The 25209-nt window shown below is 45.3% G+C and overlaps 1 protein-coding gene across 2 annotated transcripts in view; it reads left to right on the top strand.

The window, feature by feature from the left end:
• Positions 1–25209, top strand: part of RASGRP1 (RAS guanyl releasing protein 1) — a 178666-nt gene that overhangs the window by 89263 nt on the left and 64194 nt on the right. The window contains exons 1-2 of one of the 2 annotated variants that reach the window (XM_069596014.1): positions 11672–12316; positions 16556–16740. In XM_069596014.1, coding sequence (XP_069452115.1) covers positions 12282–12316; positions 16556–16740 — 220 coding nt within the window. In that variant the 5' untranslated portion in view covers positions 11672–12281. Of the gene's footprint in view, positions 1–11671; positions 12317–16555; positions 16741–25209 lie in introns of those variants that run through there. The other variant, XM_069596015.1, reaches the window with a different exon arrangement.

Genomic DNA, 25209 nt, shown 5'->3' with positions numbered 1-25209 from the left:
ATTATTATAGCTTTGTAGTATTGTCTGAAGTCTTGGAGGGTTATGCCTCCTGCTTTCTTCTTTTTTCTAAGGATTACATCTGCAATTCTGGATCTTTTGTGGCCCTGTGTAAAAATTTTAGGATTATTAGTTCTAGTTCTGTGGAAAATGTCATGGATGATTTGTTAGAAATCACATTAAATTTGTAGACTGCTTTGAATTATATGGTAATATTAACAATATTAATTCTTCCAATCCTAAATTCCCTGATGGTCCACGGTTAAGACTCTATGCTTCAATTGCTGGGGACATGGGTTCTATCTCTGACTGGGGAACTAGGATCCCGCATGCCACGAGGTGCAACCAAAAAAAACACAAAAAGACTCTAGTTAATTCTTGAAGTGCAAGAACATGGGATATCTTTCCATTTCTTTGAGTCATCTTCAATTTTCTTTACTAATACTTTGTAGTTCTCAGCATAAAAGTCATTCACCTCCTTGATGAGGTTTATTTGTAAGTATTTTTTGATATGATTTTAAAAGGAATTGTTTTTTTTACATCCCCTTTCTGTTATTTTATTGTTAATGTAAAGAAATGCAACTAATTCTGTATGTTAATCTTGCATCTTGCTTCCTTGATGAATTAGTTTATCAGTTCTAGTAATTTTCATGTTTTTTATATATAGTATCATGTCCTCTGCATGAAATGATGACTTTACCTCTTTTCTACCAATTCGAATACCTTTTATTTCTTTTTCTTATCTGATTGCTGTGACTAGGACTTCCAACACTATGTTAAAGAGAAGTGAACATCCTTGTCTTATTCCAGATTTTAGCCAGAAGGCTTTTAGCTTTTCATCGTTGAGTATTATATTGGCTATGAGACTGCCATAAATATCTTTTATTATGTTGAGATATGTTTTCCCTGTGCTCATTTTGGTAAGAGTTTTTATAATGAATGTATTTGAACTTTATTGAATGCTTTTCTTGTATCTGTTGAGTTGATCACATGCTTTTCATCTTTTATTGATGTAGAATATCACACTAATTGATTTGCATATGTTGAACCATGCTTGTGTCCTTGGGATGAATCCAACTCGGGTGTGGTGTGTGATTTTTCTAATGTGTTGTTGAATTCTCTCTGCTAATATTTTGTTGAGAATTTTTGCATCTGTATTCATCAAAGATACTGGAATGATGTTATTTTTTGTTTGATTTGCACCTGTAGTAACAGCCATGCCCTTCATGAAATACAAGGTGAGAGTAAGTGTAGATAAGACTCGAAAGGGTTATTTATTTCTTCCTTTTCCTGATGAACTTTATGGCAAGCAACTTTTTGGCACCTCTCCTATGGTGGCTGACCTGCAAATCAGAGTGTGCCTGGATTCCAGACAGCAGAGTTTCATGTACTTTCTCCCAGCAAAATGGGCAACCTTAGTTCAGAGAGGGATGAAATCCTGAATACCAAGGACAGAAAGGTCTTTTCTTTTAGACAGTCTTTTGAAACCCTAATTTCCTTTAGCCCTAGTCCTATCCATGTCACTCAACAATGACTTGCTGTTCAGAAAGAGCTCCATCTCCTAAAAACACTGGGTCTTGAGAGTCTGAATCAAAAGCCAAGCCCTGACTCTCAGATGCTTACCAGCCTTAGTAAAGTCATGGTGTAACAAATATTAAGACTGCTGTCAACTTCAGGCGGCTCAACCCCCTGCCTCCAAGTGACAAGAGAAAAAACACAAGAGGAAAAACTCTTTCCCGGGAGGATGAAATAGGATGGGGCATAGCTAAGCTTTCAGGAGACTGAACCCATCATGGTTCTTTGTAACAGAAGCTGGAAAGTAGGCAAGGCTTCCTACTTGGTGTGTCTCCACATACTTCCTTATCTCCAGCCCCCATTTTACAGGCATCTTGGATGGTTGGCCATCTAACCCTTCCTGCGTGGGTTCCAGTGTTTGTAAGGGCAGGATTTGGCATGCACTCTTGGGGCTGGTGGTCTTCCCTGGTGGCTCAGATGGTAAAGAATCCACCTGCAAAGCAGGAGACCAGGGTTCAGTTTCTGGATCAGGAAGATTCCCTGGAGAAGGGCATGGCAACCTACTCCAGTATTCTTGCTTGGAGAATTCCATGGAGAGGAGCCTGGCAGGCCACAGTCCATAGGGTCACACAGAGTCAGGCACGACTGAAGCGACTTAACATGCACACGTGCACTTGGGGCTGGCAGAGATCCTAGACATCACATTAGACAGAAGAGTAAAATAAGAAGTGGTCCTCAGATGTCTTGGAAGAGTAAAAGGAAAGGTGAGACACTGATGGAAATAGCAAGGAAGGGAAATTGATGTGTCACCTGTGAGTCTCCCAGAGAGGCTGAGAAACAGGAGAAGCAGCAGCACCACTGAGTCAGGAACTTCCCAGCATGCAATTGCTCTATGTTGAGATCAAGGTAGGCAAGAGTCCCTTCTTCTTCAGTGTCCAAATCTGCATCAGAAGCTGTAGGCATACTACGTGGGACAACAAGGAGGGGGGATCCGGGGAACCTTGGCTTTCTGGGATGTTCCAGGAAAGGATGGGAAACTGAGGAACTAGACAAAATAATCTAAACACCAGAAGTCAGGAGTCAGGAGTCTTCACTCCCAATTTGACAGGTTAGACCAAATGACTAAACTCATATTAGCACCTCAGAAAGATATCCACACCTGTTGAGGGTAAATTTTAAGACTGGAGTACAGTTCCAAAAGTAACTCAGTTATGAGATCTTTATTTGAAGTATAATGATGAGCTAAAACTCTATTTGCACAAATGAGCAAACAAGCAAACAAATCAGAGCTCTCGGGTTGTAGTAAGAAAGCCTGCAGGAATAATGCTTGAATCACTTGATACAATTCCCTGGTTTTTTATTTTTTTTCCAAGAGAAGACCAAAGTCTCTAGACAAGGAATCATGGGAAAGAAATCATAGTAGGAACTGCATTTTTAGCCCAGTCTGCTGAGGAAACATTCACAGATGCAGAGATGCATGTACACAAGAGATGTAGTACATGTTATCTGAGAAGTGACATAATAAGGTAACAAGCCCCTGACCAATGCGTTAATAGCACATTGACAATAGTTATACTTTCACTTTTCATATGGCTCAAAGTGAAAACATGAGCCTGAAGAAGTCTTAATTCATTGGCTTTCCCTCCCCTAACCAATGGCCAAATCTTTTTAGAGGCAGTTCTAGTTTGAGCTCTAAAGGAGCAGTGTCACTCGACCAAAATTTTGATCCTTTGATGCTCTGTTTTATAACTTGTGGTTGATAAGACAGCTGAAAGCTCAACACTTCATTGAGGCCATGAACAATATGGTTAGTTCTGGTTACTGATCCTCTTTACCTCAACCAGAATTTTCTAATAGGTTATAGCCAACGAACTCAACTGTTTTGAGTGTAAAATCTAATATATCATGAGTGGGAGGTGTAACTAAATGGTGATAAGCTTGGGCTCCAAAATCACACTGAATTGAAACCCAGCCTCACATATTACTAGTTGTGTGTTTTTGGGTGAGTCACTTAACCTTTTTCAGCCTTAAACCCCCCGCGACCCCACCATCTATATAAAGTAAGAACAACTATGGTAAATCATCATAAAGTCTTTTTGCAAGGATGATGTGAAATAATGTGTACTTATTTCTTGGCTCAGTACTTGACATGTAGGAAGTGCTCAATATGTCAGCTCATAGAATCAGCATGAGGAATCTAGGATAAACAGAAAAAAAAAAAAAAAAAACGTTCTGTTTGATCATAGAATCCAGCTCCGCGTAGCTTACGATGTAAGTAAGTTGACCCCTTTTGGTGTAGTTTGTTGGTTGTTTTCACTGCTGACCCATTGTTCCCAGTGGTCTAACCTGCTTTCTGCAATAGACCAAGGACTGCCAGATCCTTTCTGGCTGGGTCTCTGAGTACTCTAGTACCAAGTCCAGGTCTAACATGAAAGCAGTAGGTACTTACTCTCTGGCACAGAACTAGTATTTGTTTTTCCCTACACCAGCAGCCACTTGGTCAGTAAATACTATGTTTTTGGTTCCTCCAAGCTAGGCCCTGTGGCCTTGAATGACCCTGCAAAGCCCCTAGTTTTATTTCTCATCCACAGGCAAACCTCCACTTTCCATGCCATTTCTCACCTCACTGCCCTACAGGTCACCTTTCATATGCCTGCCTATTGTATGTTCAAATGGGACAGAGGGAGTCCCTCCTTGAAACTCGCTTTTCCCCTTGTTTTATACCAACATCTCCCAAAAGCCAGAAACCACTACTCTCTCAGAGCCAGGAAAGAGCACTCTATCTTTCATGAGGGAACCAGGCTCACTCCCAGGGCCAACTCATCCAGGAGGTAGGGGGCTGAGAGCTTGCAATACTTAGAGGCACCCACAGAAAGGTTTTCATTAGTTTTAAAAAACCAAAGATTGTATGTATAATAACGAATCTGATCTGGATTCTATTCATCTTTATGCCAATGCAATCATAGAATTTATTTTAAAATATATTTGTATTGAGGAAGGAGCCCCCAGATATCACACTGTGGCCCTGCCACTCCTGTTTAGTTTAGAGTGGTCCAAGGTGGGGAGAACCTGGGGCAAACTCACCCACCTGGACCCCACCTCCTACATGACCCATGTGCTTCCTCTGGCTGGTACAGAACAAAAGTCACAGCAATTTAGATTTTTAATAGGGTTTTATTATATAGCACAAGGAACTATATTTTGTAACAACCTATAAGGGAAAAGAATCTGAAAAATAGATACATATATATATGTATGTATGGGTGTAACTGAATTGCTGTGCTGTACATCTGAAACTAACACAACATTGTAAATCAATTATACTTCAGTTTTTAAGAAAAGAGGAATTTTTAAACAATTGCAATATTGATAATATAGAACTTGTCTCTTTCCATAACAAGTCTAACCCAGACTTCTTTACACTTCCATCCAAAGACAGGCAATGTCAGAGCAATAACACTGCCTTGGGAACACACCTGCATGAGCCAAATTGAGAGCCAGCATGAGGTAACCTTCCTCAGGAAGCAAAACCTCATTTCTGGGGACTTGAAAATCACACATAAATGGGCACTGATTGGATTTATCACAACATATGGCAATCTTTTTCACCGATTGATTTAGTTTAAGAATCAATTAAGCTGAACACGTGGTTGACTGCCTTGGTTGACAGTTAGGTCTCTATTTATACTTATGAAGCCACCAGGCTGACTCCCCCAGCTGCACACACAGTTCAGAGGGAAGTTTTCTCAGTTTGATGTGAGGTGCAGAAACAAAACAACACAAAATAAAAAGATAGTTTCCTTTTACAGTAAATTTTGGCTTTCAGTTGAACAAATGCCAAGAAATTACTTCAACCAAAGTGTTTGAGTCTGTTGCCAATTAGACATGGTGGCAGATCAATCTTGATCAATACTTGGAGGAAATGTAAGCCTTCACCTTTGTTTTTTAATCAATGCACTTCTAATTTTATGTTGCTCTCTTGGGTGTGACTTGATTATTTGTGAAACACCATCTCTTTAGCCAGGGGATACAGGGGTTAAGTCTGCCTACAAGATTAAGTCGCACTCTTCTTTAGCTGGGCTCACTTCATAACTCTACATCCAGAGGTAATGTCAGAGTCAGGCAAGTCAGACTATTCCATCCCAATTTACACTTTCCTAGACGTGTTATCTGCCTATGAGAGTTTCACTCTCTATTCCCACAACAAAGAATCCGACTGAATAAAAAGACACAACACCCCATGTGGGATGGAAAACTAGGCTTTGGCATAGGGGAGTGCGCTGGGGTAACCAACACTGTCAGATCGATTGGTAAAAATGTAAGTGGTGTATGAAGCAGCCTACTTTGGTATTTCTTAAATATGACCCCTTTTAAAGGGAAAAAAAGTCTTCTAGACCCTTAAGGACTAAGCACGTGTCTGCTGATGATCCCAGTGTGAGAATGAGAAGCACCCACCTATATTAATTTACAGTTATTTTCTCCATTGCTCACATGCAAGTGTCTTTATTAATACTCAGGAGTTTTCACTTCAATACTATGCTTATCACAGCACTTTTTTGAATACATATTAAACAGTTTTTGTATTCAGAAAACCACATCCTTTGGTTGGTCCAGGCCATTTGAATCTTTCTATTAACTTTTTTTTTTTTTTTCAAGCTTTTACCTGTGTCTTTGTAGATGTTAAGTGATTAAGTAGTATTAGTGCTAGGGTGGTGCTGGGTGCACAATAGGGATTTTAAAAATAGCAGTTGCATTACTAAACTAGTTTTAGCTTTTCAACTGTTGCTGTTCTGATTGCAGGGCAGCCATTTGAAAAGAAGCTCAGTGTTGAATGGTAATTAACTCTGCCCTCTGCAGTGGTGCTCAGCTCAAGCAACCAAAGGCAAACTTGGGAAGTAGCCTTAATTGAATCACATCTAAAGTGGAGCAAGGGATTCAAGGAGCTCACAGGGGATTCTTCAAGATGAGAAACCTCTCGATTTCTGCAAAGGCAGTGAGATTGTCAGACTTGAGAGCCTTATTTATGTATCGGCAGGGAGTGGGAGAGAATCAGAGTAAGTTCCTGTGTTTAGTTAGAGCAAAGCCCTAGGCTCTGCTTCTTCCTTACCTCTGCATCTTCCTTGTCTCTGAAACACCAGCCTCGCCTCACCTCTTCTTGCTCCTCACTTCTCTTTAGTTCACCATTCATCTCATCCTTTATATCTTAACCCACACCTCACTTCCTTTGGGAAGTCGGCTCCCCATCAACCAAGACGAGGGCAGGTATCCCTTCAATGTGGCAAAACACTAGGTTACTGAAACATTCACCTCATGTCCCTGTAACCAGGCACTAAAAACACCAATGTGTCCACAGTGGTTAGTCCAGGCCAGGCATGAACCGTGTCATGTAATCATTAGCAAAATTGCATAGGTAGGGCTTGTTTGTACCCAGTTTTACAGGTATGGAAACTGAGGCTAGAAAAGTTAACTTGCAAAGGAAGCATGAGGACTGAAATTCAAAATCAGTCTAACTCCAGAGCTCACACTTTGAACTGCTGTGCTATTCTGCCTCCCAAGTATTTGTGGAAAACATACTCTTTGATATATATATATATATTAACTTGAACAAATCAGTTTCACTGACAAGTTACCATTCCTGGTCTCAGCCTCTGTTTTTTTTTTTGTTTGTTTTTTTTTTTTTAGTCATTTGGGCCAGCATCAGAAAGCAAGAAATTCTATGCCAGAATGATTCAAAATAGGATTTATTGATGGATTAGATGCTTGCGCACAATACAAAAATGAAAGTTACAGAAGGGGAAACAATGGAAGGCAAGTCCCCCTACTCAGCGTCACCTAGTTCCCCTTTCCCAGAGATAACTATTGAGATGTGTTATTATCATGAGAGGAAGCCTTGGAACTGCATTTTGTATAATATGATCCCATCCGACTGATGGATCAATGTTAGGGGTCCTGATCTGCATTTGTTTTTTAATACCATTTAAAAAATTTTTGAAAGGATCGTGTTTCACACAACTTGTGTTTCAGTTTGACGCATAGCACAAATGTACATCTGAGTCACAGAGTGTAAAATGTGATATTACACTTCTCACCACGGAGTAATACTAAAAACTGTTTGACAGCCACCAACTGGGCAGACCCAGAAGCTGAAAATTATGAAGGTCCCTTCCATGGAGAACCTCCTGCCCTTACTTCCCATGAGTCACTTTGGAATTCAGCAGCCAGACCTAGTAAAGCACAATTTGGATCCCTTCCCTCCTCTGTTCAGTTTTCCAGGGACCCGCATCCCCCTAAGAGCAAAATCCATGAGACAACATATATCTCTATTTGTTTGTTAATATCCTGAAACAATTCCAAAATCAAATGAAAAATATGGGCTCCATGATGTAAAGAAATATGACTTGTAAGGGAGCTTGGGCCTCTGGGAAGGGACTTCAGCAAAGACAAGCAGCATCCTTCAGCTGAAAACAAAAATGGATATGCGCAGAGTCTAGGTATGGGGTGATTTATCTGAAAATATCATTTACATGACATTCATCAAACTCCCTACGGAGAATCCTGGGGGTACCTGAGGAAGATAGAATGCTCTCCAGAAGAGCTGGCCCGTGGGTGGAGAGACTTTCAGAAAACCATGGGCTGCACCCACAAGAAGATGCTGAGGACAAAGAATCATGCGGGAGTCCAACCACAAGGCACCAAACTACAGGCCCGTAGCACGTGAAGCTGCTTCTCACATGGACAGTTTCTCTAGCTTTGGTCAAGGTGAGCAGCGACAGGAATGCAGTGTTCCCTGCAGGGCAGCCAGTCGCAATAATAAAATACTGAGGCCAATTCTCCCAACTCAGAAACAGAAGCGCAACTCAGCAAAGGAGGAAATGGTGGTGCCACATCCCCTCCCTCCTTTTCCGTCTCCATCTCTCTTCACTCTCCTGTAGTGCTTGATGGATTTGACTAAAGTCACTCAGTCGTGTCCGACTCTTTGCAACCCCATGGACTGTAGCCTACCAGGCTCCTCTGTCCATGGGATTTTCCAGGCAATAGTACTGGAGTGGGGTGCCATTTCCTTCTCCAGCAGATCTTCCCGACCCAGGGATTGAACCCGGGTCTCCAGCATTGCAGACAGACGCTTTACCATCTGAGCCACCTGTAAATGGCGGCTCTGTCTTCACTGATGCATGTGGGCACCTCAATAGCCCATGGTGTCCCATGAGGGCAGGGGTAACCCAACTGCAGGGGCAGCTTCTGGAAATCAGGATGTAACATCATGGCATACTTAGACTTGGATACTATTTATTAGACGTGTAAGATCATGTGAACAAGGCTCTTGTCTGTCCTGGTCTCCTTCAGATTCTCAATGCCAAGCATTGACACTTCAGTAGGGAACCAGTGAACGTATCTCAAACAGATGGAAAAAATGTTAGACCACGTAGTGGAAGCTCTGGCAGACAATAGCTTCTCCAAGCCTAACCAGTCATCAGGCAGATTCTGCAAGGTGGGTTGTTAGTCCCTCTGCCCCTGGGAAGCAGCCCTGTGTGTGTTCTATAGGTCGAATTGCCAGTTCGATATGAGTTTGGTATAACTGTGCCTTTGTGCATCTAGGTGAAAAGAGATGACAGGTGGGAGCAAGTACAGGAGCAAAAGCACTGAGGCTTGCAAGGGCACAGCAATTACGGCAGGGACCAGGTCATGACCTAAGAGGTCAGGTACCTGCCAGGCAGAACAGGTTTGGTTAGTTGTGAAGGTGAGCAACGTTAAGAACTTTGTCTTTTATTCTGTAGGCAACTGGAGAATTCCTCAGCAGTTTGGAAACAAAGAAATGACATGATCAGGTAATTCTGAAAACAGGAAAAAAGGATTAGAGAATTGCTGCTAAGTCGCTTCAGTCGTGTCCGACTCTCTGCGACCCCAGAGACTGCAGCCCACCAGGCTCTCCCGTCCCTGGGATTCTCCAGACAAGAACACTGGAGTGGGTTGCCATTTCCTTCTCCAGTGCATGAAAGTGAAAAGTGAAAGTGAAGTCGCTCAGTCGTGTCCGACTCTTCGCGACCCCACCAGGCTGCTCCGTCCATGGGGTTTTCCAGGCAAGAGTGCTGGAGTGGGGTGCCATGGCCTAGGAAGGCCATTTATGAAGCTATGACACATGTTCAGGTTTAGAGATAACTGGGGCCAAAACGTGGGGGTGGAGATGGAGAGGAAACCTTGAGGGACAATTCAAGGAGGTGACCAGTTGGAAACATGTTTTGGGATGTTAGATATCAAGGTTAGATATCCAGACTCTGGAGTCATTTGGGTCCTGCTGAAGTCATAGAAGAAATTGAAAATACCTAATTTGGGGGAAAAAAAAACACATCTAATTTGAGTAGTGGGTCATTTAGAAAATCTGACGAGAGCAGGCATTTTTAGTGGCAGAGGCTTCTCAGATACAAAAAGCTGAGCAAAAGGTCCAGGGATATCATTGAAGAGCCTCTGGTTGGAAGAAGAAAGAATATCAGGGAAAGGATCCCAAGGAATGACCTTACCCAAACGGTAAGCAGAAGACGACAGTGGGCCCCAAACTTTCTCAGCTGTTACGGAGACATTGACTACTGCCCATCAGAGGGTTGTTTAGAGAAGCAGAAAAAAGGATAAGAGAGCATAAGTAAAGAAGGAGTGCTTTGTTCCTGAGGTCAGAGGCGCCTCAGACAGGACCAGGGAGACTAACCACATGGCTGAAGATGAATAAAGAGATGGAGCTAACATCTGATTTTTAAGGTGTTTGGAAAAGACAAATTGCTCAAGTAGGAACAATCAGAAAGCCCCTTCAAAGAGTTCAGCTGGGCCCAGAAACCTAGTCAGGTGCAGGCAGAATGCACAGCTCTTAGGAAGCCTGAGAAAAAGCAACTTCCTAGGCAGATGTAGGCCTCTTTCTTTAGAAAACTCAGCAAGACTCGTTTCTTGAGTGAACTAATAGCGAATCATTTCTGTACTTATTACATAATGAACTGCGGGCGTATAGCTGTATGCAACTGCCTGAAATTGTGCTCAGTATTATGTGTATACACCCAGTAGTCTATTTAAACATATTTTCATATAATTATGCATTCATATAAAGGTGTGTGTTTATCATCTTAGCGTATGTACATATGCATATTCAGTGTAAGTCTGGAAGAGTGTCATAGTTTAATATTAAGCATCCAAATATTCTTCAGTTGTGTATACAGCTGTGACTGAGAACTTCGGTCTGTTACCCAATGTTCATGAGCATTCTCAAACTTCTCTTTGGTCTCAGCATCAGAAGAGTTGATCTCATGAGCAATTGTTTTTGTTTTGTTTTGTTTTGTCTTGTCTTGCATTTCTGTCAGTTTTTTGACAGAAATTGAACTTTAGACAAGGCCTCCTTTTTGAACATGACTACTCAAAATCCAGGAGAAAAGTCTTTGGTCCCACTTGTTCTCTGAGTTGCATCTTAAAAAACAAAAGATCAACCTTTCATTTCTGTCTCTATTTTATGTACTTTAATTTCACATTTCATGTCATTTCATACACTTCTTTTGGTGAATTATGCAACTTTGTAAGCTATCTTGAATTTCCTTTTTAGGATAAGGTGGCATATACATATGAGGCTTTAAGGTCCAGAACATCATGGCTGGGAAGGAACTTACTAAAGAGGCTGGAGTTAAGGCATGTGACGGTGATAATGGGTATGTTATTAGGACAGTCCCGCAGCCACTACCTGGAGTCAGCCAGATCTCAACACAGGTCGTGGTTCTCTCTGGTGTGTACTAGTTGTATGATGGGAAGCATATTAATATTTTTCATCTTTAAAACAGTGACCTCTTGATATTTGGGGGACACGGTGTAAATGAGGAAAGCAGTTAAGCACAAGGTACTCAGTCAACATTTGCTGTTATCATCACTATCTTTTTACCATTCGTGATCAGATCTGCAGTCAGAAAGTTCTCCCACTCCTCCCCAGCTCTGCGCCCTTCAGTCCCATACCCAACAGAAGCCGCGCAGCTGCATCTCCCCTGATATGGATCGCATCTGGAGTGTACCTCGGGGTGCAGAACAAGTATCTCCAGCCCAGTTGCTAATTACTAACAAGATGATACTCAAAAGCACAGGCTAAGGCGGACCCACAACTTTGTTTTCGTTCCTTACCCCACCCTCGACTCTGCGCTCCGATGTATACAAAAGAGGATGGCAAGGGGATACGGGGTCTTCGGGAGCCTGGACTGAAATTCGGGAAGGCGAAGGAGGTGGGGATTGCCCTGAGAGCCACCGAGCGAGGCCAGTTTCCTCCGGCTCCCACCCGAACTCCTGGCGCGGGCCGGGTGGGATCCAGGGCACCTGAGCCTCCTCGCCCCTCCAGCTCCGCTTCCGACTTCAGCCCCGGGCCGATGCAGCAAAAGACCGGGAGCAAAAGACGAGAGAGGAGGGAGGCGCAGGCCTCCGGGGACTACGGAGTAGTGAGGGCAGGTTTCGGGGAAGCGCTGAAGAGCGCCACACATTTCCTCGGGCGATAACCATCGGCGCTTGTCAGGTGGTGGTGCGGCGGAGTGTGCGCGCGCGCAGGGAGGAGGGCGAGGGGGCGCGCTCACACAAAGTTTGTGCTGCGGTGCGCCGCGGTCGGGCTCGCCCAGCTGGGAGAGCGGCGGGTGGGCGGCCCGGACGAGAAGACCCGGGGCGGAGGAGCTTGGCAGGCGGCGGCGGTGACTGCGGCGATGCGCCGCGCCCCGCCGAGCCAGTCCGGCCGCGCTGGGTGAGGTGGCTCGGGGAGCGCGGCTGCGGCCATGGGCACCCTGGGCAAAGCGAGAGAAGCTCCACGGTGAGTAGGCGCGCCTGTTTCCTTTCTTGGGGCGGGGGACACGGCGCGCCCGACCCCGGGACCTCGCCGGATGGCTGGCACGGCACCATCTCCTATAGGAAGCTGCGGGCCCGAGGTGCGGAGGGCGGCGGCCTCCCGGGGTCTCGGGTTAGTCCAGGGCGACGGGCTCGAGGGACGGACGCGCCCGGGTGGCCCAGCGCATCTCGCCCGACGGGCTGGGGAGGCTGCCCGGTTGTGCGGACGCGCGCCCTGAGTTGATCCGGCGAGACCCGGAATCGCGGTAAGCGACTGGATCCGGGGTCCCTCGGCGCTGGGCCCATGGGACTCCCACTCGCGGACTTTCCGCGCCCCGCGCACCTGCCGCGGCCCCGGCAGCGCCACCTGGCGGTCCGTCCGGCTCCGCGGATGTCTGGAAGGACAACTGCGTTTGCCGTCAGCGCGCAGGGGTCGGCGAGGCACGCAACCGTTTGGGGGGAAACCTACACTCCCCTCACCCGCCGTGATCCTAGGGACATATTTCAGGAGGGACTTGGGGTGACAGAAAATGACGGAAAAGTGACCGTGAGTCAAAAATCTGTTGGCAGGGTAAAGAGGCCCGGAAGGGCCGGGCAACTTTGAGTTTGTTCCCCAAAGGGCCAGAACCGGACGGCTGCCTGAGCTCAGCATAGGGCCGGGCGAGCTGGGCTCTTCCCACCTCCATCCACGCAGACTCTTGCACCTGACATGGCCCGTCCAGCAGGAAGCGTTGCCCTGCTGGACCTCCTGGAACTAAAAGGGGGACCTCTCGGCCCCTTATGCCGTCCCCTGCCCTGCCCGTGAAGGTCCAGCGCTGTTTCTGCCTGGGACTGAGAGGAGGGGGCTCCGGTAAATTAACTTCAGCCTGTATTATGGGAGGAGGGAGAGGACAGGACGGGAAGAAATCCTCACTAGAAGCCGATAAAAGCCATCTTTCACTAAAGAAAACTGTGGGAGTTTCCCTTCGTTCTCTATGTCTGTTTCTCCCCTCACTCTTCTGGGCTGAATTTCATAAAAAGTTCAGCCCGAAATTGTGACCTCCACTGAGGTACCTGAGGCTGGAGAGGATTGCAGCTGAATCAGTTCAGAGTTTTGAAAATCTCCTTCCGCAAGCTAGATAGGGCCTTAACCAGCTGTAGCCTCAGGGAACACTTACAAGTTGTTTCTCTCCCTCCGGCCTTTTGTTGTTGTTGTTAAGCTGGTGAGGAAACATTTGCCTACCATCCTTTAAAAATACATGAGCGTTTACAGACTAGAGGCTGTTGGTTCTATGGATTGGAAAAACACCCTTAGACCTGCCTAAAAGAAAGTGGTTTATAAATGCTTATGTATAGCCATTTCACGAGAAAAGACAGAACAATTTGAAGGTCTGTCACAAAGCAGCCAGTCAAGAGACAGCACAACAAAACTGCCCAGTTTCCTAATTTATGGTGCACATACTTCTCATCTTCCCGGCCTCTCTGAATGCTGTCTGGGTTTTAGCAGTTTCTCTTCTCCCTGGTTTCTCCTGCCCAAGCCCTCTGAGTCTCAGCAGCCTCTCTGCCAACTGCATCTCTCACCTTCCTTTTTCCTTCCTCCTCCCTAAATACTCCCTTCGTTTTGAGTAAATGTTACCAGCCCCTCCTAGTTCTGGTAAAAGCATCTACCTTTGAGAATCACCTCCTGGACCAAAGTGGTTTCCCCTTCAGGTGACACTGGGAAACATTACTCAGATTAGAGTCAGGGCAGTCTTCAGAGTCCTGAGTGGTTGATGTCAACTGAGGGAGAAAATGGAATTTTCCCTGGATTGGCCAGTTGAGAGACAGAGGTGGACAGCCACCTCCCAGTCCTAGTGGGAAGAGCTGCGTATGGAGACAGCCTCATTGCCGTGGCCTCATCTCTCTGAGCTTAAGAGAATGTGGAAGGCGTATGAGATTTAAAAAAAAAAAAAGACTTCTATCCAGAAGGACTTTCTTTTCATCTTTCCCAGCTCTGCCTTGGGAGGAGGTCTTAAAGGTGAACAGACAGCAGCTAAGGCTAAAAGCTGACTCATCCCAACAGTGGATAACCAGTGCCAAGTTTAGGATCATCACTGCTTCTGCGGTAGGAAGAGAGCATGACATGGGCAGAGGAGGCCTAGCTTCTACCTGGCTCGGCACTGGTGCCCCATCCCATTGTCTTTCCAAGCCTGGACTTCCACAGGCATGGTTGAAGGGCTGGGAGAATGACCTCGGAGGGGCTATCCAGCTCTTTGCTAATTCTGAAATAGTGAAAGATGCACAGTTCCAGGCACAGTTAATATTTATTAAACAGAATCAGAGAGGTGCCAAGTACAAGTCCCAGATCTAGTACATATGAGTTATACAGCCTTGTCTGTGTCACTTAGCCTCTTTTAGACTCAGTTTCAAATCGTGAAATGGAGATAACATCTTGGCTGTAAGCTTTGAAGACTATGTAAATCTCCCTCACAGAGCCTGCTGTTATCAAAGGTACTCATTCCGGTGGCCATTACTGTTTCCTTTCATTTTCAGATACTGATCTGATCTTGGGGCCGTCACAGGGCCTGGGTGAAAATCAGCAGTGGCCAGAAACTTGATCAAGTCCTATAATACCAACTTGATCTTTCAGCAATCACTGCCTTGGGCTAGCAGACCCTAAGAGCCAGTTTCTGACTAGACTTCACTGAGCCCATCCTAGGTCAGAACAGGTGGCAGCAGCCAATGCCAGACCAGCGTTCCGGAGCTACTTTGAAAAGGAACTCGAAGGGGCTGGTGTTCCCTCCGCAGTCTGGCTGTGCAGTAAGTGGTCCCATTGTCTTTTAACAGGGTGGCTTCACCAAATCCACGTGTATGTCCATATTTTATTTTGAGCCAAGTACTTCTTCAGCCCCTTCTGGGTGACATCACATCTTATCAGTTACAGCTTTCCCCAACATTCCACCTGGAACTGGTTGTCCCTCCTCTGAGAACATCACACTTCTTGCCCTTGACATTCACGGGCCAGTTATTTAAGATTTGTAGAGCTATCTTTCCTTGGTCTGGTTCTCATTCTCCAGCTAGATTTTTGTATTAAGGAACTTGCAGATGACCTTCATACTACAACAACAACTAACATATAATGAGTGTGTTTTATAGTTTGCAGAGTACCTTCCCAGACTGTCCCACGGGGCCTCTCTGGTCTGTCACGTGTGTGTTACTCATAGAATAAGTACTTATTGATTAATTGATGCCATCATATGTTTATCAAATATGTGTGATTGAAGTTATGGATCTAAGGTATATTTCTCTGGTAATAAACATGATAGCCAGAGGCACAGTAGGAAGGGGAGAATATGCTCAAAGGAGCAACAATACCTATCGTTAGTAAACCTTTAGAGATGATAGATATGTCTCTGTGTATGTTTATTTTTTTAATGGAAGAAAAAATAAATGCTCAGTTAACCTATTGATATTTTGCAACAACTTGACTTTAACTCATGACCAAAGATAAAGCTAAGTGAAAGTGGATGAAGCTGACCTATTGGGCTACTAAGCCATTTCCAGCTTCAGACTTGTCCTTTTGCATTCACGTCTGGCATAAAGCTCTTATAATCAGTAAGGACTGATAGAATGATGTTTAATGATAAAAGTGACTCAGTGACTATCAATAATGAAACACAGAATCTTAGAACCCACCAAGATTTAGCTTATGATCTGAACACCACCTCCATAACCCTCACCCCCTGCACACAGGTCCTCAGTCTTTGTCTTCTCCTCCCCACATCCTTAAACATGTTTTTGAGGCCACCTGACTTTCGACAATAACTCTGGTATTGCTCAAGTTGGATGAATTTAGCTGAAGATGGGACCAAACTGAAACAATTCTGAAGACCCAAGTCAGTGGTCTCTGGGCTAAAATGAAAATTTATTGCTCGGAGCTAAAACCTGGCAGGATTGTCTTGCATCCGCCTCTCCCCTTCAAGAACTGGAGAAAGCAGGCCAAAGCAACCCCAGTCTCAGGCTGAAGAGCCCTGCTTGCAGCCCTGAAATCTCACCTTGCTATTTACTTGGGAGATATCCCTTTAACAGCTAACCAGTCCACTTGGTGCCTTTACCAAGTGGGAGGGGTATGTCTTATCAGCCCGACTCCCGGGATTAATTGTTTTATCTCCTTTTCTGCTCTGTCTGCCTACAGAGTGTGGAGCTGTCAGTGTGGTCTGTCTCCTGGCTGCTCTGCTCTCATTCCTTGCCTCTTCTCTTTCCCTAGGAAACCATCTCATGGCTGCAGAGCAGCCCCTAAAGGGAGACTAGAGGCGAAACCCACCAGCAGCCCCCTTCCCTCCCATCCCGGCCTGGCCCAGATCACCCAGTTCCGAATGATGGTGCCTCTGGGACATTTCGCCAAAGGAGCCAGCCTGGACGATCTCATCGACAGCTGTGTTCAATCTTTTGGTGAGTTGGCAAACTGCCCACATGCATAAATGGGGCTCTTTTACTTTGTTCTTCCTTAAAAAGTGTTTTATAGAATAGCAACCTACATTGCATTTGGGGTTTAAAAATAGCTTTCGAGCCTTTGAAATGTTGGAGACAGTGCCTATGGCACATGACTGTGTGGGTGTAATAGGTCGTGATGAGAGGTGCGATTTAAAGCGAGAAAAGTTAGTGAGGAGAGTTTGTGTTTCCAATCTTCTCAGGATGGAGGTTTTTCTCGTGATGAAAAATATCATAAAATGCAGTGGTGCATCTGGCGCTTTTCTGTTCTTGGGGGCACACAAAGACTAGCAAACGCTGTTACCAGACAGCAGTTTGGATCATTGGATGGCAAAGTCTGAATAATTCCCCTCACAGTCTCGAAGGGTGGTTGTGGCAGAGTAGAAAAGGACTGAGTAAGGCCAAACTGTGCCTGGGAGCTACTGGCAAATGAGCAGTGCGATCGAAAACTGGGGATCTGTGAAAGGAGCAGCCAGACATGTTAGCAGGAAGTTATCTGGATGCCGCCCTCTGTCGTCACCCGACACACCATGAGGGGTGAGCAGCTTAGCGCAGCTGACAAGGGTTATCGGCAAAGATGCCCTATTTGAAAAAAAAAAAAAAATTGTAGGCACGCTCTTTTGATTGTATATGTGAAATAGTGATGGAAAAGCACTAAACATTTGTTCCCCTCCCTGATAAAGGAATGAGGGAAAATTCATAGAGTTCCGTTATCACTGGTACCCACTCTGCTCCTTTGGGACCTGTCTCCCACTGGGAAGCTGATGAGCTTGTGTGGCTCAGCTCAGAAGCCCCAGACCACCCCACCCTGGCACCTTCCAGGTGTTCTGGAAGACTTGATCAGATTCCAGGTGCTTGACAGAATCCCAGGTAGCATGACTACGGGATTGTTAGAATGAGGGATTTATTCATTGGCTGGATCTGTGTTCCCTTGTGGCTCAGCTGGTAAAGAATCCACCTGCAATGTGGGACACCTGGGTTCGATCCCTGGGTTGGGAAGATCCGCTGAAGGAGGAAAAGGCTACACACTCCAGTATTCTGGCCTGGAGAATTCCACGGACTGTATAGTCCATGGGGTCACAAAGAGTCAGGCACGACTCCGCGACTTTCACTGGATCTGTGTAGTGCTCGGTCAGACCTTATTTGTAGACTTAGGAAAACTGGGCGTTTTGGGGATTCTCCTTTAATTGGATTTAGCAAAGCATTGAATAGTCTCCATGATTCCAACATTGATTTAAAGTAGCGGTTCTCAAATGTTCCTGTGAAATCGTGTGGTGGTTTTTGTGGTAACCCAGATTGCTGGGCCCCACCCCCAGACTGGCTGTTCGCAAAGGTCCAAGGTGGGGCCCAAGAACTTACTGTTCTATCAGTTTCCCAGGTGATGCTGCTGCAGTTGATCCAAGAACCTCACTTCGAGAATCACTGCTTTTTTGTTTTAGACTTTTTAACTTGGAAAAGAATGAGCTTTTTTTTTTTTTTTACTAATTCAGCATTAAATTTTAATTGAATTGTTATTTATTTATACTTTAGTCTTTCAGCTAAAGATGAATTCAGGAGCAAAATAAATGGTTTTCTATTTAACCTCTTTGGAAAATAGCCATACAAGGACATAAACTAGAAGCCAGCGGGGTGGGGGGAAGCATGGCAGTGATGAGCCATTGTTCATCAGGAACTTGACTTTCACCTGGTTCCCAACTCATAAGCTGCAAAACTTCTCACACAGTCCTGGTGGTCTTATTTATCGGTCTTTGGCAGGACACTGTGACTATTTCATGAATAAGCATTTTTATCCTCTTTGCATTTCACTGTTGAGGAAATAGGACCCAACAATCCTGCCGTCTTTCTTCCTCCTCTGCCAGTCATGCAGTTGCCCCCTGGGTTCAGGGCTGTTTTTCTAACCTTCAAATTGTCCAGCCGTCAACCTGAAAAATACAGGAGGGATTCTGAACCCCTGCAGAATAAGCAAGCCTAACCCATCCCCTCAATGAATGAACCCTAAGAGGGCTAAAGATACTTTGTTTCCTGGGTTATATTGAACTGAAAAGTACCTTAAAATCCCAAAAGTATAAAAATCCCATTGAGTCTAATGGTCTTTTAACCATTATCATGAAGCATAGATAGTCCCTAATTAAGCCCCTAATTGCACCTGACTGGCTGTTGCATGAGGAGAATTACAGTGACCGAACCCCTTTTCCATTATTCAAGCTTAGAATTCCTGAGAAATGCACTATTTGGGGGGCAGGGGAATATGCAAAAGACAGGGCAGTGATAAGCTAAGGCACGTAGGAAGAATAAACTCGTTAAACCATGAAGACTCCGAGTAAGTTCACTCTAGGGATGAGGACGCATATTGGGGAGAGCAGCCACTCTCTGTTCAAATCTCTGAGCAGGACTGTGAGAATGCTGCGGGAGGCAGGAAGGAGCCATCTCAAGGCAAGGCTTTGCACGTGATGTCCTGAAGGGCTTCCTGCCACAGAATTTACATGAAAGAGGCAGAAAAGAAAAGACACCCTATGTCTAGAGGGAATGGGAGCCTGCACTTTCGTCTGTGATTTTGACTTTGGTTTTCAGTTGAGTTGTCCAGTGGAGGAGGGGTGTGGAGCTGGAGGCGGGTGGGGCTGGGGATTCAAGCAGGACAGTGACAGGCAGCCAGCCGTGTCACTTCTGCCTTTGTAGGTCTCCTCGGAGATGATCAGAGAATAGTAATGAGCGAGGTTAATTTTTAAAAATTTTTTTGAGACATCTTACTGGTTATTTTCTCTGTTTAGTATAGAAGAGTTTTGCTTTAGAATAAAGCAGTCTGGCTTAGTTTTTCTTCGTGAGTTTAGAAGTCTTATTTGAATACCCATGAAAAGAGGGAAATAGCACTGTTGAAATGTGGGGGAAGTTTTTCTTGGGGGGGTAATCTCTCCCTTTAGACTCAGGTTTCAGCCACTCCTCCCACCAACTTGGAAAAAAAGGTAGAGGGAAAAAAACTCTTTTGAACATAAAGACTGATTAGTTAATTTATTAGTTAATTTATTTTTTACTACTTTCTCAACTTCACCTTGGTGTAGATGCTTTGAATTGGCTATAGCTTTGCAATCCAATATGGTAGCCGCTACCTACATGTGACTATTTATGTAGACATTTTAATTAAAATTAAATCAAATGTAAAATTCAGTTCCTGAGGCTCAGCAGCCATATTTCAAATGCTCAAGAGTCATGAGTGGTACCTGCTGCTGGACAGAGTAAATAGAAAATATTCCCTTCTTTGCAGAAAGTCTGTTCAATGTTGCCAGCCTGGGTGGACTGTTGACTCAAAGGGGAAAAGCAGTGTGGGATTTACATTCTTCCAGCAGCTCCAGCTACTAGACTCTAAGGCATCCTGGGCATTTGGCAGTCTACACAGATGGCTTCTCCTTTAGAATTATTAACCATTAATTACCTCCCACACTGTTCTCAGAGGAAGGACTTATTACAAGGCTTTTAAGGGTGGATGACCAGCACGTGCAAATTAAGGGTACTCTTGAAGGTACTAGTAAGCCTCCCAGTGTCACACACAAGGTTACAGATCTGTGATTAGAAATTCAGAGCCTTGAGTCATCGTGTGTTGCTTTCACCATGAAACAACCCACTCCCACCTTCTGTTTTAAGCAGAGGTCATGCTTTTATATCCTCACCGTATTATTGCTGGTGAATCCACTCTTCCAGTGAGCATAATGAGGCAGACCATCATAACCTGGTACATTTATGTCAAATGTATGTGAATCACACCACCTGTTTCAGAGGTAGGAAAGACCTATGAGATCATCTGAGCTCTTTATAATGTTTTCACTTTGTAAGAGGGCTGCCAGCTTTGAGAGCCAAATGGAAGGTTTCAGATATCCCAATTCTGCCCCCCTCTGAACGTAGGACAACTGTGACAGCATCAGAAAGAAAACTGCAGGCATGTCCCAGTAAGGGACCCTCAGCAGGCAGTCCTCCTGCTCCCAGGTGGGGTGTGGGAAGAACCTCAGCATCTTTGTCTTACATATCAATGAGGGAGGAAACACAGTGGTATCTTATTTATTGTGTATGTGTGTGTTTGAAGGCGATATGTATTGATTTTCTTTTAAACTAAAAGCAACTGTGAAACAGGTCTGGTATTACTATCTCCATGGACAAACAAGAAAATAAAACCTATGAGAATTTAAAAAACTTCCTTCATGTCTCCCCTCCCAGAAGCCTCTTGCAACCTGAGCTGGGCCATGCTTGGGTTCTTCTCCTAGGGCAGGCTTCCCCTCACTCAGGGGAGCCCTTCAGGCCACACAGAACAGATCTGCTCTCTGTGCCCACAATCTGCAGGCTTAGTGTCCCCCGGATTAGAAATTAAATTCCATTCAATGCAGGAAATAGTTATTGAGGCCTATCTATATACCAGGTATCTGCCTGAAATTCTCTCTCAAACAAATTCTGATTTAATTAAAATTAGTGTAGGCATTGTGTCTCCCAAAGAAGAAAACCCTGAGACTGGTAGATTTATTTCCCATACCACTAACAGGTATATTTCCTGCAGTTGGTCATTAAAAGCTTTGTATAGACATCGGTTGTTAAAAGCATTGTATAGACCTCAGCTAATTAAAGATAAAACACTACATCTATTTTTAAAGTTAGAACCAAAAAAGCGCACACACTCCTGTTGGGACTACAGTTCCCGCCATGGCAGAGGCAAGGTTCAGGGTTCCTCCACACTCTGCAGCTTTAGTCTGCACCAAAGCCAGGTGTCCAGAGGCAACAGAGGCACAAGGCCAGAAGCCAAGGGCCATGACACTGAAGGGCACTCAGACCCAAGAACCAGCAACTCCAAGGAACAAAACCAAGTGCAGGGTCAGGAAGACTGGCCGTCGTGAGCACAGGCCCTTTGTGAAGACCACAGTGGTACCAATAGCCTCCTCAGTGGAAGTCCCATCTCTGGGAGTCATAGCTACAAGATTTCACTGTAGAGGATGGTCCTTAAGGCACCCATGTCCTGAAGCTTCTGGGCATTAGAGCAGCTCCCAGGTATGACCATTCTTAGCCCCCTGGAGTGAACTCCTGTGATGGGGATGCTGTGTACTCCAAGGAGCCTCTTTGCTGGATTTTTCCAGGCTGGCATGTCTGCCCTCTCCTGGGTGTGAGACACAGTGACTGCCAGGCCTGAGAAAGGAGGAGATGGGAAGTCCCCTCCACTCGCATCTGTGCTGTGTTGTGCGATGGTGTTTAGAGCAGACCTCCATCTGCAACAGAGAAGAGAGGTGGTCCTCACAGTGTACATGCGGAAGGTTGACAGTGTTCAGGAGGGCTGAGCATTTTAGTTCAGAAACTCCAGCCAGAGAAGTGAGATTACTGAGAGAAAAGAGACAGGTGGACAGGAGACTGATGGTGGCTGGACACTTATTTGGTGCCTGTTCAGCAGGGCGCTGGGCCTTCACCCAGACTGGTCTCATCCACGTTCACAACAACCCGGTGAGGGTTAATTAAAAATTAATGGGCATTTGAAGCTCAGGAACATTATTAACCTGTGGAAAGTGGCCTCCCTCATGAGTGGGAGAGCTGCTGAGGTCTAGACTCTGGTCTCAGATTCCTGTTCTCTCCACTCTACCGGAGGTTCTCCAACTTTAACAGGAATAGTCATCGTTGTGGGGTGTGTTCAGCGTTCCGATTCCTGGGGGTCAACTCCAGGATTTTTCATTAAGCCTGCAGTCACTGTGGCTTTGAGGAGGTGACCCACAAACTGATTTTGAGAAATACCATCCTACAGCACACATACCTGCTTCTTGGACATATCAGAGCATTCTCTCAGGCTTTCTAAGGAAACATGGAAAGCTTGAAGAACACAAATCCTCTGAAAAACGATAGAGCAAATAGCTTTTCAGCTCTGTGAACCGGACAGTCGTGAGGTGGAAGCCAGCCTCCTGGGCATGTCTGAAGCAGTCCGTCCAGATCTAACAAGAGAAAGGCCCCTGCCCCTGAGCTTGTAACACTGTGCCCACTTCCTTCAGATTTACCTGCATGCCTATCCCTTCTCAGCTGTAGGAACGCTCTTGAAAACTCCCGCCTGTCAGTCTTTTGGCCATGGAATAAACAGAAAGTGGGTGTCTGCCATTACTGTAGTTTGGTTCCTGGCCTGCAAAGGCAGCATTCCCAACCTGCATTTTCACCTGTAAGCCACACTCAGCCCAGTTCACTGTGGTGCTGGGGGGCCTGGCTTCTTAGAGTGTGCCTGTTCCCCACAGGTCAAGACTCGGAAGTAGTGGCTTAGCCGGGGGAACTGGAGCAGTGCCGCCTCTGAGCACTGCTCCAGGAAAGCTGCTTTTCCAGCAGACTTTTTAAGGCCCTCTGTTGACATGAAGGTTATTAAATTCATGATGGAAACACGTTAGGAAGTATTGTGAAAGCAAAAGCAGTATGTTCAGGGGATTTCGCTTATAGTCCAGTGCTTAAGACTGTGCTTCCAGTGTAGGGGGCTCGGGTTTGGATTCGGGGTCAGGGAACTAAGATGCTACATGTCACACAATATGGCCCCCCAAAAGAGCAATATGTTATGTTCAGTTGTTGGCTGAACCAGCAGTGATGGTGGTGAGACCACAAGGAAGATCATCTGAAGTGCGGGCCCCACCTCTGGCCCAGCTCCTGAGGGCAGGACCCACCTGTTTTTTCCTGGAGTGGTTTCGGCTGCTGGACTTAGTGCCTTGGTCTGCAGATAGTTTGAGCTGCCAGCTGGATGTGGTTGTCCTAAAGTGGTTAGGAGGAAGACAGCAGGGAAAGAGCAAGAGTGGGAGCAGGTGAGCCTCACACAGCCTCTGCAGATACGCAGGGCACCACACTCGAGTGGATGCTGTCACAATCTTGAAAGCCTTACTCTTACTCTGTTACATCTTCAGGAGTTTGGCCAGCCAGTTGCTAAACACAACCATCAATAAAGATTATATAAACACAATTATATCAAAAATAAACCCTTAAAACTCATCATTTCCTAATATGTCATCACATTTTACTGTCATCCATTATCTTGAGATGATGTTCATTGTGTCTGTATGGGATGAATGCTATATGCTGTGTGTGTGCTGTGCTCAGTTAATCAGTCACATCTGGCTCTTTGCAACTCACGTACCATAGCCTGCCAGGCTCCTCAGTTCATGGAGTCCGCCAAGCAGGAATACTGGCGTAGGTAGCCGTTCCCTTCTCCAGGGGATCTTCCCAACCCAAGGATCAAACCCAGGCCTCTGGCATTGCAGGCAGATTCTTTACTGTCTGAGCCACCAGGGAAGCCCAGGAATGCTTTGTAGCGCTATGGTATTCATGCATAGCACATACATGTCATGCATGTATGAGTACTTACAGTGGGTAGGCACACCTGCATTTCTTCCCAGCTCCATGACCATGAAGAAATGCCAGGAGCTTGATGTTGCCTGCTTTGGGAGTATTTACACCAAGGAAATGGGCCAGCACTACTAATCAGGGCTTCTTCTCAACCCACCCCTGAAGAGGACATTGTTAAACATTTACTAGCACTTTCCCCAGCTACAGAGGATGCTTACATGGCAAAGGGGCAAGGTAGGAAGCTGAAAACTGGAACTCTTACTTTGTGTTACCTGGTTAGGAGAACTATTATTTGCCTTTGTTTTACTTCTTTCTTTCATCTAAGTATCTTATAGAACAACTCTCCATGTGTTCTTCAAAGAAAAGGAACAGTATACCTTAGAGATAGAGTTATGTATCAGTGAAGTTGAGATATTTTCTTAAAGAAGGGACAGGTTTGTAGTCACGAGAGAAGAAGGGGAGTGGGGGTTGGAGGAAGGAGGTGAGGGGTCAGTTGTATGGTTCAGTTCAGTTCAGTCGCTCAGTCGTGTCCGACTCTTTGTGACCCCGTGAATCGCAGCATGCCAGGCCTCCCTGTCCATCACCAACTCCTGGAGTTCACTCAGACTCATGTCCATCGAGTCGGTGATGCCATCCAGCCATCTCATCCTCTGTTGTCCCCTTCTCCTCCCACCCCCAGTCCCTCCCAGCATCAGAGTCTTTTCCAATGAGTCAACTCTTCGCATGAGGTGGCCAAAGTATTGGAGTTTCAGCTTTAGCATCAGTCCTTCCAAAGAACACCCAGGACTGATATCCTTTAGGATGGACTGGTTGGATCTCCTTGCAGTCCAAGGGACTCTCGAGAGTCTTCTCCAACACCACAGTTCAAAAGCATCAATTCTTCAGCACTCAGCTTTCTTCACAGTCCAACTCTCACATCCATACATGACCACTAGAAAAACCATAGCCTTGACTAGACAGACCTTATGGTAACAGGTGGTAAATAGACTTTTGGAGGTGGTCACTGTGTAGTGTATGCAAACACTGAATTACTGTGCTGTATACCTGAAACCTATATAACATTAAAAAGGTGTCACAGTGGAACTGTAATACTAAGAGATTCTCATT

The sequence above is a fragment of the Ovis canadensis genome, chromosome 7 (genome assembly GCF_042477335.2).
Source record: "Ovis canadensis isolate MfBH-ARS-UI-01 breed Bighorn chromosome 7, ARS-UI_OviCan_v2, whole genome shotgun sequence".
Classification (NCBI taxonomy): domain Eukaryota; kingdom Metazoa; phylum Chordata; class Mammalia; order Artiodactyla; family Bovidae; genus Ovis; species Ovis canadensis.
Note: the sequence above shows the minus strand (reverse complement) of the source record. Positions and strands in the feature narration are given on the sequence as shown.